Raw genomic sequence first — 14,263 nt, 5'->3', positions numbered from 1 at the left:
TCGTGTTTTTATGTCCTTTTCATGCTATTTATATTTACAGTTTTGAGCCTCAGTTGCCAAAAAAGCTGCGACATTAAAGCAGAAATGTTGTGATTTAGAATTATTTGAATGTTTTCAGATGGTGTTGTTTTTTCCTATAACATTCTTTAAAATGTTATTTTGTGGGACGGAATACATTTTGCAGAGATTGCAAAACTCTTTGCTGCAAATGTGCGGTTCTGGGTCACTGGTGTTTGAGTGAAACTGAATCGGACGGCCTGAGCTGTTCCACCACCGTCCTCACTGAGGTGGACTACTTTCTTTCCTTCCCCTTAGCTGTGATTGGCTCTGGCACAATTTCATGTTGGTGAAAAAGGTAAGTAAATTAATTTATTTAATGCAGTGAGTGCAAAACGTGTTAACAACTTGGATCAGTGTACTCTATTTACTGTAATATGGAAAAATGCCTACCGCTTATCATGCTCCTAACCCAATGCATGCTGGGATAGGCGCCACTGAACGGTAGTAAGTAGGTAAAGAGATGACTGTATAACTGAACATGAAGTTAATTTTATTATCTTGTTAAGTCGTTTCCAGTTTCTCTTTGGTGATCTTATAAACATCATTATTATTATCGTTGTGACTCAGAATGTTTGAGGACCGCTGCATTAGACAGACTGTACACGTGTAGTTTATGTTCAATATTTACTTTTTATGTGCGCTGTCAAACAATAAATGGTGTGGAAAATGGCATTAAAAGGAACTTTTCCCTCATGCTGAAGTTTCACGTTGGTGCCGAGCTGGAAAGATTTCTCAGAGGAAACTTTCTGTCCCCACTGGGAGGTTGGCCGCCTCCGATGCTGGAGCTGCTTCCTTGCATGTAGTGCTGCGCTGCTGACTGGGGGCCTGCTGACTGGGGGCCTGCTGACTGGGGTTCTGCTGACTGGGGGTCTGCTGACTGGGGGTCTATCGACTGGGGGTCTGCTGACTGAGGGTCTGCCTCCATGGTATGTAAACCCCTGTTCAGTTAATGTATTGGCATTTACAGTATCTGTTTACCTGATGCAGTATAGGTCAGGTTAGCAGTATTGCCTGTGTGTGTGTGTGTGTGGGGTGGGGGGGGGGGGGTCTTTGTGTTCAGTGAGTTTGCATCTGCTTTAAATCTAATTTTGTAAAACATGCTTCATTCTTTAAAATAACATCCAATAATTTATCCTTTTAAAATGACAAAATAGGTTAAAGTGTGGATGGGGATTACCAGAGGACCCCATGATACAATATTATCACAATTCTTGTGTCACAATATGATTTACATTTTTTTTTGCGATATTCAAGTATTGCAATAACTTATATTGTGATACATTTTCACTGTGATAAATGTCATAAATGTTGCATCATGCTCCAGACAAGCTGAACTGTTTATTGCAGTCTGCATAGTGACTGCACCAACAAACAAAAAAACAACCTCCTCTGCACCATCTAGTGGACTGAATAAGGATTTTTTACCAAAAGGTTGAATATGTATTTGTAATATTAATAGTTTATATAATTAAATGTTCTCGTAGATACTGGTTTATAGTAACCCTAAACCTGCATGTGGTAAACCCAGCACTTAAAGGCCCCCACACACCGCCCAGACGTCCAACTGCCTTATCCGACCACTCTCCGCCCACTCTGTTGCCTCTCGTCTGACCCGTTCGGCAGAAAAGTTGTGTTGTACACACCGCTTCGACGTGCTTCCGACAACACAGCAGCGTGTACGTTCTGCGCTTGCGCAAGATGCAATAAGCCTCCTTAACAGCGGGTGGCGCTAGTCTTGTGCCAATACTCCAAAACAGGAAAACAGGAAATGACGGAACGGAGTGCAGATAAAAACAATGCACACACAGTCTTGGTTCAGTATTCGTTCGATTCAAGAAGACCTTTGTGGACTAAATACTTGGCATTTCTGGAAAGATGACTCTGGCTAGGGTGACACTCGCGTTGTGTGCTCTCGGGCTCATTATTTTACGAAGACGTCGTCTCAGTAGGGAACGAGTAATACCATCCTCACTTCCGCCCCGCCCACACACCGCCATTGGATACTCTGATTCGCTAGCACACCGCCAATCAGAGTATCCAATGGCTCAGACGTCCAACAGCCCACCTCCTCAGACTTCGTATGCTCAGTCTGATGAGACAACGTCCGCGCGGCTCCGAAAGCTTCCGACGCAGCTGTACACACCAAACATATGTGTTCCCGACCTCGTCCGAGCCTCTCCAAACGCTTCAGATGTCCAACGGTTGGGCCGGTGTGTTCCTGCCTTAAGAGCTTGTCACTACAGCTGCAGCATCAGGACAGCCGAACGAAGACAGTTGAACAAAGACAAGGGAGTCGATCTGTGGGAGTCCATTGAGGTGGGCATAACATCTCAACCACCACCCATCACAGCCATGTGTCCTATCCCAGTCAGGACATCACACTGGAGAAAATTTTACCAGAGACCCCTCGCTCGAGGCTGTAACCCATCCAATCTCTGCTACCCACCATTCTCCACCGGTACGGAACTTAATTTACTAGGGGGGCTGTGGAACTGCCAGTCTGCAGTCAAGAAAGCGGACACCATTTCAGCGTATGCCGCCCTGCAAACTCTCCACTTCCTGGCCCTTACGGAGACCTGGATCACCCCAGAAAACACTGCCACTCCAGCTGCCCTCTCAACTGCCTACTCGTTTTTACACTCCCCAAGTCCAACAGGTCGAGGATGGAGGAACTGGACTTCTTATCTCACCCAGGTGGTTCTACCAGGTCCTTCCCCTGGACCACCTAACCCGATCTGCACTTGAATTCCATGCCGTCTCTGTCACCCTTCCTTTCAAGCTCAACATCATAGTGATCTATCGCCCACCCGGTCCTCTCATACCCCTTTTCCACCGAGGCATTTTGAGGGTCGGTTCGGAGCCGGTGCCCAATCGCGAACCAGTTCTTCCTGTTTCCACAGACAAAGAGCCGGCTCTCGGCCTGGAAAACTGGTTCCCGAGCGGCCCCAACTCTTTGCTGGGCTGGAACAGGGCCCGGCTTACGTTAGGGGCTGGGGGCGGGGTTAACGATCGAGGCAACGGGGGAAAATACGCCGCTGCGGAGTGCGGAGTTTTACTAACGTTCCCGGTAAGTTTCACTTTTAAAATGTTTCACCTCGTTGCAAACTAACGACACATTTCTGTTTAGTTTACCAAGCTAGTGATTACGTTCGTAACAGCAGCAACTAGTGGCTATGTGTCCTCGCGTAATGTAAGCTGACCGGCTAGCTAGCCAGCTAGCGTGATATTGCTTACAACAACGTTAGCATGCCACTTTCTGACTGCCGTTGGCTCACTAAACGTTACCAACTACCAACGTGACTTAACATCTATGTTCGCAGCGCCGTGGACACGTTTGTGATTAAACCGCTGTTCTCTGGTTTGTGTTTGTAGAGCTGACGGACATCGGCGATATTGAACGGAGGTCCAACCTGCAGATGACTACACATCAAACACTCCGATCTATTGATCACACACTGTTCTACACTTTAAAAAATGTTGTGATTTTAGTATTTTGTGTATTTTATTGTTATTGTATTATTTACCAAAATAAACACTTTTTCTGAAGAGACATGTCTGCTATGCTTGAAATTAGCGCTGCGGGGAAACCTCAGACGTATACAGTGACGTAATGACGTGGTTCTCTAGCCGGTGGAAACGCAAACAGGTTCTCGGAGGTTCGCAAGTTGAACCAACTGCGAACCAGCACGGCACCGGCCCAGCTCTTGAACTAGGTTCGCGTTGGTGGAAAAGGGGTATCAGTGACTTTTTAGATGAGATGGATGCCCTCCTAAGCTGCTCCCCTGATGATGACACACCACTCGTTGTCCTCGGTGACTTCAACATCCACCCAGGAAAGCTGCATTCATCTGAATTCCTTGACTTCTCCACATTTGACCTCACACTCTCCCCCTCTCCACCCACCCACCATTGTTTTACACTTTTAATCCTTTTCAAAACATGCAATAAAGTTTTCATTTGCTTGTTGCCAATCATGTTTTTATGTCTTTTTCATGCTATTTATATTTACAGTCTTGAGCCTCAGTTGCCAAAAATGAAGAAGATATCGGCCAATGAACATAAGAGGGTTGGGCCACCAAATCGCAATTAGCATAACTCTATAACCTTTGGGCCAAAAATTACGAAACTTGAAACCTATGTTGCCATAACTTCAAAGAACATACATGTCAAGTTTAATCAAATTGAGTAATGTTTGGCGCTGCCACAAATTTCCAAAAAGTGCCATTTTTGGCCGTTTTTGACCATTCACAGGGGTCGTACTAAATCGAACTTGTGCTATACCGTTGATCCGATTGATACCAAAATTGGATATGTGGTTGGAAAGGCCTTTAGGACAAAAAGTTACTCAAAGATGCTCCAAAAGTCTAGGGGCGTGGCCACGGCGACGCCATGACTGCGCTACTATTTTCAACCTTCGCCACAGGCATTTAAACTTCACCGTTTCTTCTCCGATCTGCTCCAAAATATTCATGCTTGATAAGAGTCAGGTCCTGAACACAACTGCACTGCAATTTTAACTCACAGGTAGAGCGCCACCTAATGGCAACATGAAATGTGTCTGATTTTAGGCCCTTTTTCTGAGCAACAGCCCCCTCTCTAGGTTAAGCGTACACCTATGAAATATTTTTTCCTAGATAGCCCAAGTAGAGATGTACAAAAAAGCCTCTGAGACCCACCGCCTAAAGTCATGATAAAGTGGGTAAAAAAAATGTTTTTAGCCAAGTGTGTAATCACTCAATCTTCACTCAGGACACAGGGGGGAGAGACACAGGGGCACAGCGACCACCAGGGGGAGACAGAGATCTATCAGTGACACATGGAGAATCTGTGAATCTCACATGCAGTTCCAGTCTGCTTTACACCAGATCAACAGTCATGCCACTTTTAATTCCCTTTTTTTAATTCCTCTCATTTCAGCCTGGACACAAAGGGAGGAGGAGAGATGGCACACTTCACATGCACCTCACACAGCTGTCAGTTGAACTCTGCCATAAACATCCAAACTATTATAACTTCAGTGTTTCTTCTCTGATCTGCTCCAAACTTTCCACACTTGATTAGAGTTCCTTCCTGAACAAGTCTGCACTGTTATATTGCCTCACAGTCAGAGCGCCACCTACTGGCGACAGGAAATGTCATTGATTTTGTGACTTTTTCCAAGTAAAAGCCACACCTGATTTTTTTTTAACTAATTCCTCTCATTTCAGCTTGCAAGGAGGACACAGGGGGAGGAGGAGAGATGTCACACTAGGGGGAGGAGGAGAGATGTCAGGAAGGCATGGACATGTGAGCTCTGTGACTGAAATGTAGTTTCACTTGTGAATGCAGCCACTACACGACTGCACGTGACAGACAGATGGCTTTGAATGTCAATCGCTTGTGTCTAAACTTGCGCTACAAGGAGGTTGCCGCTGCACAGGTAGGCGGCTGCCACGCTGCCATGTGAATGCAGGCACTCCACGACCGCACGTGAGAGATGGATGCCTTTCGGTGTCAATCGCTTGTGTCTCAACTTGAGCCACGAGAGGCGGCCGCGCCAAGGGTAGCGTCCACGACACTGCCCTGTGACCGCAGGCAGTCCACGAGCGCATATGACCGAGGGCCCGTCACAGCACTGCTTGCAGTTTTAATTATATTTACAGTTTTGTGCCTCAGTTGCCAAAAATGCTACACGGCCTGAAAGAAATTGAACATTAACAGGGCTCCAGACTAACTTTTTGCATTGGTTGCACTGGTGCGCCTAACTTTTTTTCTTAGGTGCACCAGCACAAAATTAAGGTGCACCCACATTTTTCATCGCGTCGCCTTTAACGCCAAAAGTTCACCTTTTTATCGCTCTCCTTTTACATAATGACACCCCCTTATGGCCTAGGTTAACTGCAGCACCATCAGCACCCAGAGGAACCGTTTTCTCCAGCCAATCTGTACACTGATGCCCAAGCGCAGTAAATGCTTGCTTTGTGGCACAATAAAAAGATCATACAGGTCACTAGCCTATAGATTGCAAATGGAAAACTGTTTATGTGATCTTAGCCTAGCCTAATTATATTTTTACTTAGGCTATTCATTTTTAATAATAATATTAGGAATAGGCTACTATACAATTTCCTATTCATGATCTCTCATGCTGTAATGTGGACCTTCAAACACTGTGCGTGTCCATGCTCCACCCGACATGTCCAATTAACATGTTGACCGGCCTCCCTTTATGCAAAATGCGGCGGTAGACAATAACGCACTCCTTCGTAGAGACGTCTGTGTCGCCGTCAGTCATGAATGACGTGTACGTGGCGTTTCCAACCTCCGCAGCTGTCTTGTTCTTTAGTGTGTCGGCATTTTTTTCATCAGAATAATTTCGGACTTAAATTTAGTGAACGGCAACTCCTCCTTTGCAATATTGTATGCGACGTTGAATTTTATAATCATTTCAGATTCCTCAGCGGACGTGATTGATACAGCCTGACGCTGAAATGCAGCTGGATGAGGGGCCACTTTATTAACACACTTATCACGGCATGTAGTATGCTTTTTGGACATATTGCGCTTTTTCAATGTCTCGATGCGAAATGTTGTTGACTCCTCCACAAACGCACTATTACCGGCCAAATGCTGACCGCACTCCCGACAATAAATGCAGTGCATTGAGTCCCTTTCTTCATCGTACATCAGCCAGGGAAATTGCTTCAACCAGTCCTGTCTGAAGGCATATTTTTGGGCTTTTTAATTAGTCTCGGGGCGAGGCTTTCTGACTCTCTTCACTTTCAAAGAAAATCGAAGCGCTCATTGTCGAAGCGCTCAGAGTACCTGCTCTGCTCGCTCGCATTTTCGAACTGACACAATTTACAGCAGTGTGAAAAGGACCACAGCCAATCAGAGGCAAGGACCCGCCCGAGCTCTGTCTCTTATTGGTTTAGACCACGATACCGTCAGGAGAACATAAAGAGATGCTGCGCTTATGATTTTTTTTTTCACCCGAGCAGCGTTGGGTGCACCAGTGCGACCTACAATTTTTTTCAGTCGCACTCATAAAAATTTTGGTCGCATATGCGACCAAAATGGTCGCACTCTGGAGCCCTGCATTAAAGCAGAAATGTTGTGATTTAGGATTATTTGAATGTTTTCAGATGGTGTTGTTTTTCCCTGTAACATTTTTTAAAATGTTATTTTGTGGGAAGTTTCGGAATACATTTTGCAGAGATTGCAAAACTCTTTGCTGCAAATGTGCGGTTCTGGGTCACTGGTGTTTGAGTGAAACTGAATCGGACGGCCTGAGCTGTTCCACCACCGTCCTCACTGAGGTAGACTACTTTCTTTCCTTCCCCTCAGCTGTGATTGGCTCCGACACAATTTCATGTTGGTGAAAATGGTAAGTAAATTAATTTATTTTATGCAGTGAGTGCAAAACGCGTTAACAACTGGGATCAGTGTACTCTATTTACTGTAATATGGAAATTGCCTACCCCTTATCATGCTCCTAACCCAATGCATGCTGGGATAGGTGCCACTGAACCGTAGTAAGTAGGTAAAGAGATGACTGTATAACTGAACATGAAGTTAATTTTATTATCTTGTTTATGTCGTTTCCGGTTTGTCTTCGGTGATCTAATAAACATTATTATTATTATCATTGTGACTCAGAATGTTTGAGGACCGCTGCATTAGACAAACTGTACACGTGTAGTTTATGTTCAGTATTTACTTTTTATGTGCGCTGTCAAACAATAAATGGTGTGGAAAATGGCATTAAAAGGAACTTTTCCCTCATGCTGAAGTTTCACGTTGGTGCCGAGCTGGAAAGATTTCTCAGAGGAAGAGTGGGAGTGTCGGTGAGGATGCCGGGTTATTCTGTGAGTACACTGAGATTTGTCTCTCTTTATGATACAGAATAAGGCGTGTGTTGAAGAGAAGCATTTACATTTATATTGAGTTCATGTATTTAGCCTATGAGTGATTGGTTGCAAGGTTCAGGGTTTATTCTGCAGGCAGGATCGTGGCAAATGTCACAGATTTCTATTTAATGTGACACTAAATTGTAGCTGGATGATCAACTATGATACAGATTTTTATAGAACAGACAAACACATTTGCTAATAATGAAAGCCAAGCTTTTTAAAAAAAACATTTTTATTCTTAAAAGATGTCTGATGGCGCTGACAGTCGATGCATAAAACATTGGGTCAAAGTAAAGGACATACAGAGGGGAAACTTGATGATTTTCTGACTCCATAGCTGCACTATCACCAGTGTACCGACGCTGATGTTTCAAACAACTTATTATTGCTGCTTGTGGAACCAGCGACCTGCTCTTATAGTCGTCTACTGGAGGTTTAAAAACAAGAAAGTGACAAAATACTCCACCAAAGAAGGAAGTGGACAATAAACACACATTATATGGATTATTATAATTGAATGTATTTTTTTACTAATATATGAACAACTGAATATTAAATGTAAATGATCTGCTAATAGATCAACTGTAGAAAATGCTGTCTGGTATTAGGAAAGCAGAGGTGCACACAATAATTGCTGCTTGCTAAAGGATGTGGTCTTTCATGTTGTCATCCATTCCATTGGCTCGCTCCTTACAGAGGCCTTTATTAATCCTAGAAGATCTATATGAGGTGTGAAGGGACAATGTATTAATAATTGGTTTACTGTAGTACAAAGTCTGTTGAACTTGACTTTACCTGCAGCTGATCATGTCCTCACATAAACGTTCTCTTCTTCTGGTTCATTCATATTCTATGTAAAAAGCATCAGACGAATGCATGAAAAGAGGATTTCCCTTTGTTTGTTCAGGCATTTAATTCTCACCACATAGAATAAAAGTACTCACTTCCTTCTTAGCAATCATTGCCTTTAAACCCAATCACAGAATATGTAACTAACGGGGTCGTCAGTCAACTGAATCATTTCATTGTAGTATTTAAAAATAGTACTTTGTTTACTTCTCTCTCTGTTAAACTCAAAGAATATACTGTACCATGTTCTGGTTGTTCGGAGCCTCTGATTTCTTCATAGACACAAGCATCACCTACAGAGCAGTGAAAATCAAGGTCATATCAATCATTGTGATCCCGTTAAAACCATTTGTATATCCTCTTAAACAAAGGGGGACATGTTAGCTTTACAGTTAAGGATGATGCCTAAAGGGAATCATAACTCAGGCTGACCGTGGAGAAGAGAACTGTAGACTTGTTGTTGAGGATCAACCAGGTCTGCAGCTGGGCTCTGATTGGTCCTCTGAGACCTGCTGGGTCCAAAACACGTAGTAAATTAGGTGGATTTAATAAGGAACATGTAATGCACCGCTGTTATGTTCAGAATGAGAGGAGGGAGACTTGTACCAACCTCATGAAGCTTGAATCTGTTAAACAAAAAAAAAAAAAAGGTGATTTTATTTTGTAAGTCATCATATTGTTTCCATGACTTGGAATTACACCTTTGACTTTTCATCATCGGACTGTAATAAATGTAATATAAGAAGGAAAACATCTCACATTTTGACTTTCTGCAGTGATACAGACCCAGCAGCAGGATCATAATCATTAAAACTCCACAAACCAACCCGGTGATCAACCCGACAGGAAGTGTAGAGCTCAATAAAAGTACTAATTTCCTTCTTAGCAATCATCGCCTTTAAGCCCAACTACAGAATATGTAACTAACAAAATGCAAAGAGCTGTAGATTCTCCACGAGTTTATTTCCTGTTTTGATCTTCTGAAAAAATGTCAGCCGTTAACCCAAGCACTCTCCGCCAAAGAGGTGAAAGGGGGGAGAACCAAAACCCAACCCCTTTCAGTACGACGATCAGTCAATAACTGAATCATTTCATTGTAGTATTTAAAAATAGTATTTTGTTTACTTCTCTCTCTGTTTAACTCAAAGAATATACTGTACCATGTTCTGGTTGTTCGGAGCCTCTGATTTCTTCATAGACACAAGCATCACCTACAGAGCAGTGAAAATCAAGGTCATATCAATCATTGTGATCCCGTTAAAATCATTTGTATATCCTCTTAAACGAAGGGGGAAATGTTAGCTTTACAGTTAAGGATGATGCCTAAAGGGAATCATAACTCAGGCTGACCGTGGAGAAGAGAACTGTAGACTTGTTGTTGAGGATCAACCAGGTCTACAGCTGGGCTCTGATTAGTGCTCTGAGACCTGCTGCGTCCAAAACACGAAGTAAATTAGGTGGATTTAATAAGGAACATGTAATGCACCGCTGTTATGTTCAGAATGAGAGGAGGGAGACTTGTACCAACCTCATGAAGCTTGAATCTGTTAAAAACAAAAAAAGGTGATTTTATTTTGTAAGTCATCGTATTGTTTCCATGACTTGGAATTACACCTTTGACTTTTCATCATCGGACTGTAATCAATGTGATATAAGAAGGAAAACTTCTCACATTTTGACTTTCTGCAGAGATACAGACCCAGCAGCAGGATCATAATCATTAAAACTCCACAAACCAACCCGGTGATCAACCCGACAGGAAGTGGAGAGCTTTGTTCAGACCCGGGCACTGAGACATCACTGTGAACTACACACAAATCATGAGAAAGATACACAAGTATTACTACACACTCGCTTAAATCCTTGATCACATACCTTTCGATGCTACTCATGTTACATTGTTATCTCTATGTAATTACTGAATACCTGAATGTATAAAACACAGTTTAAATGAAACAAAGCAGACTTCTAATTCAGTTCTAACTTTTTAAATCATACTCACATTTTACTGACATCCAACTCTCTGGTGACTTCTGACGCCGGCTAGTCAAAGCCTCACATCTATACAAGCCTTCATCTGACTTTGAGACTGCAGAGATAGCCAGCTCCCCTCTGCTCTGATTTGAGAGGAGTTCTCCATTTTTATAAAAATCAACATTAGAAAGAGCCTCGTCTTTCTTCGACTTGCAGCCGAGAGTGACAGGACGTCCCTCGGACACAGGAAGGGCAGGGCTCACCAGCATCACATCGTCGTCTGGAACAAGATCCAAGAAGATGAAGTTTTGGTCAGAAAGACCAGCTGGTGCAGGTTGAAATACTGTAGAAATACTTCAAATTAAAATCATTTAAAACTCACAATTCACAGTGATGTTGACTGCATTGCTGAACTGTCCTGTTCCAGACTCACACCAGTACACTCCACTGATCCGGGTTTGGATCATGATGCATGTGGATCCAGTCATTGTCCCCCAGGTAGTACAGTATGATGGGGCGCCATATAAAGAAAACCTGCTCACTCTCCACTCAGTGGAGTTTCCCTCACAGCTCAGTGACGGCGACTCTTCGCTGAAGTGTTGCACTCTGTCAGGACTCACTGAGAGAGATGCCGCTGGATTGAAATCTGAAAAACAAGACGTAATGAGGGGACGATGGACATAATCCTGCAGGTTTATTGTGTTCTTAATCTTTTTAATTGTTGGTGAGAAGAAACAAAGGATCACATCAATAGAGACATTATTGCATTAACGTCAAACCTGTCGGCAAACTAAGGTGGCCTTCCGGTAACGTAAAAACGTGAAAGTGACTAAAATATCTCCATAATATCTAAATGTCTTCTTTTGTGCAAGAATGGAAAAGTCAAGAGAAACCAACCTCCAGACAAGACAAACTTGGTGTCACTATAATGAGTGGAGTAGACTGGATCTCCTCTTTCAGCCCTGCACATATATCCTGCCATGTGCGTCTGTCCATGAACAATGTAGGGTTCGGTCCCGATGGTGCTACCAGGTAGCAGCTCATAACTGTAGGAGTTGTAGGAGCTCTCTGAGGGTTTGGGAACAGCCTTATACCAGTAGAACCTCCATCCTGCAGACGGATGCTGAACACTGCAGTTCAGAGTCACCGAGGCTCCAGGACTCAGCCATGATGGAGACACAGTGAGATCAGGCTTAGGTTTCTCTGTTGGACATGATTTCACAGAACGAAGACATGTTATGATGAGTCAGTGGAGCACTACTTGTATCCTACTTAGTTCTTGATCTCCAAATGTGTCACACAAGTGTGAAGGTGCATCGTCTTAAAATATATCAACCAAACTAACATTTGAAATAATATAAACTTGTTTTACATTCAGCAAAATAAAACAGGTGACTTACTGGAATCAAGTTTCAGTGTGAAAGCATCACTCTGGTCTGTGTAGATCATGTATTTTTTACTTCTGCCCCTGCACCAGTACTTTCCACTGAGTGATGACCTAATCATGTGGTCACGTGGGTTTTGAGGTCTGTATGAGTTGGGTGTCGACCATTCGTACTCCCACTCAGTGTCTCCTCCATCCTCGACTAGACACACAAGAGTGATCGTCTCTCCAGAGTATAACTCAGGCCACTTGGGTTGCAGAGTCACAACAGCTCTGATTTTAACTGTCCATGATTCAACAGTATCAGTGTATTAAAGGTCAAATATGTTTTATTATGAATAAGGATTATTTCTACATTGTGTTCTCCATATCAACTCACCACTTATTACTTCACTGTACTCCGTGTAGAACACTGGGTTTCCTCGTCCTCCTCTACACCAGTAGAGTCCTCTTTGTGAGACACGGATTTGTCCGTTTGAGAGGAGAATGTAATCTTGTGTGGTCAGTGGTTCAGAGGATATATCGCCTCTGTACCAGAAATATTTCCAACCAGAGGATGATGCTGATGATGGTGATGATGATGGTGATGATGATGGTCCCACAGAGCAGGTCAGGGTCACATTGTCCCGTTCAGAACCTTTGTTGAGACGGGCCTTTGGTCGTGCTGTTAAATGTAGAACAAAGACATGAACATGGTCATTATCTTTTTGGTGCTGCTACATTTAATGGAAGAAAATAATGTAGTAATATGAATTACTTTTAAATCTGTGTATATAATTAAGACCTTATGGAAATCAATCAACGGTGCCCATCACATACATTAACCACTGAAAGTGTAGACTAACTTAAGCTAACGTGGATTCTAGAGAATAAAAACTCCCTCTGCTTCACTCTGGGAAGGTTATACGTCTGCAGCTCCTTAATGTGAAAAGTACTCACGTTGCATTTTCAGTTTTACTGATTCAGATTCTTCATCCTCAAATTTACACGAGTAAGAGCTCTCGGTTGACGTCAAAGAAGTCGTCACTTCAACTGTGTTTTGTTGGTTTATTTCGGTTTCAATCAGTGATCCGTCTTTGTAGAAGGTTGCCTCCTCCTCTCTCTGATCACGATGCCGACAGCGAAGCATCACCGACTCTCCTCTGAACAAGGTGGACGCAGGAGTTTGCAGGATCACATCTTTGTCTGTGTAACACAGATGGTTCCTTTTTCTTTTTAATAAATCAGTTCAATATATCACAAATATGAACAAACGTTAAGAAAAAGTAGAGTTTGAGACAGAAGAAGATGCCAAAGTTACTCATACTATAATAAAAGACTACATTTCCCCTGAAGGAGGCGCCACTTTCAAACTGCCCGGTTTAATACATTACTCTCATCACTAATAAGAGACACTTTGTACATCAAGATGCATTCATTTCTAGGATGTACCGTCCTGTATTACTCTCTCACAACAGATACAATGATTAAATATGTGATGATTGCTCCTTTAAACAAAAGGACATTATATACATTCATACATTATATATATAAGAACTTTAAGCTCATATCACATTATATCATATTAGCACTTTATCAAACAGGGTGATCATATTCACATGGCTCATAAATAAGTGATTTGTCATGCAGTAAAACTTTGACAACTTACCTGATACAGTTAGAGAGACTTTATTACTTTCTTTTCTTAGAGATCTGAACGTCTTATAAACACCAACACAGTGATATTCACCACTGTAGACTGTAGTTAGATAAGTTGATGTATAATTCTTATGTCCGTTGAAAGAGAGAACATTTTGACCATTCCTCATGATCTCGTAAAACCAGTCGTTGTCATTTCCGTCCCTCATGTCACACATGAAGGTAACAGACTCTCCGGTAAATAAAGTGGACCAGTTTGGCTCAATGGTCAGCAGAGCATCTAGAAACCAACACAAGATGCATGAAAGTGAGATGTTTTATTTCCTGTCACTGCACTTATCCTACAGTTAAAAGGTGATACTGCTTCATCCCGAGTGAATATCAAAAGAATAACTGTTTAATTACCTTGAGCTGGTTCACAGTAGAGGATGAGAGCTGAAACAGAGTTTGAAACATCGTCATACAT

General features: G+C 42.6%; 1 protein-coding gene across 1 annotated transcript; it reads right to left on the bottom strand.

The window, feature by feature from the left end:
* Nucleotides 1–9,206: 9,206 nt before the first annotated feature.
* On the bottom strand, nt 9,207–14,263 carry LOC311009100 (uncharacterized protein; the record flags this gene model as incomplete). The annotated part of the gene is made up of 11 exons (XM_084003074.1): nt 9,207–9,310; nt 9,962–10,012; nt 10,474–10,608; nt 10,804–11,055; nt 11,158–11,421; nt 11,673–11,978; nt 12,176–12,442; nt 12,539–12,823; nt 13,099–13,344; nt 13,808–14,077; nt 14,203–14,263. The coding sequence occupies 11 exons, from the start codon at nt 14,261–14,263 to the stop codon at nt 9,207–9,209; spliced, it is 2,241 nt and encodes a 746-aa protein (XP_083859200.1).

The sequence above is a fragment of the Eutrigla gurnardus genome (genome assembly GCF_963514095.1).
Source record: "Eutrigla gurnardus genome assembly, chromosome: 23".
NCBI lineage: Eukaryota > Metazoa > Chordata > Actinopteri > Perciformes > Triglidae > Eutrigla > Eutrigla gurnardus.
The sequence above is the reverse complement of the archived record's forward strand: the minus strand, read 5'-3'. Positions and strand labels throughout refer to the sequence as shown.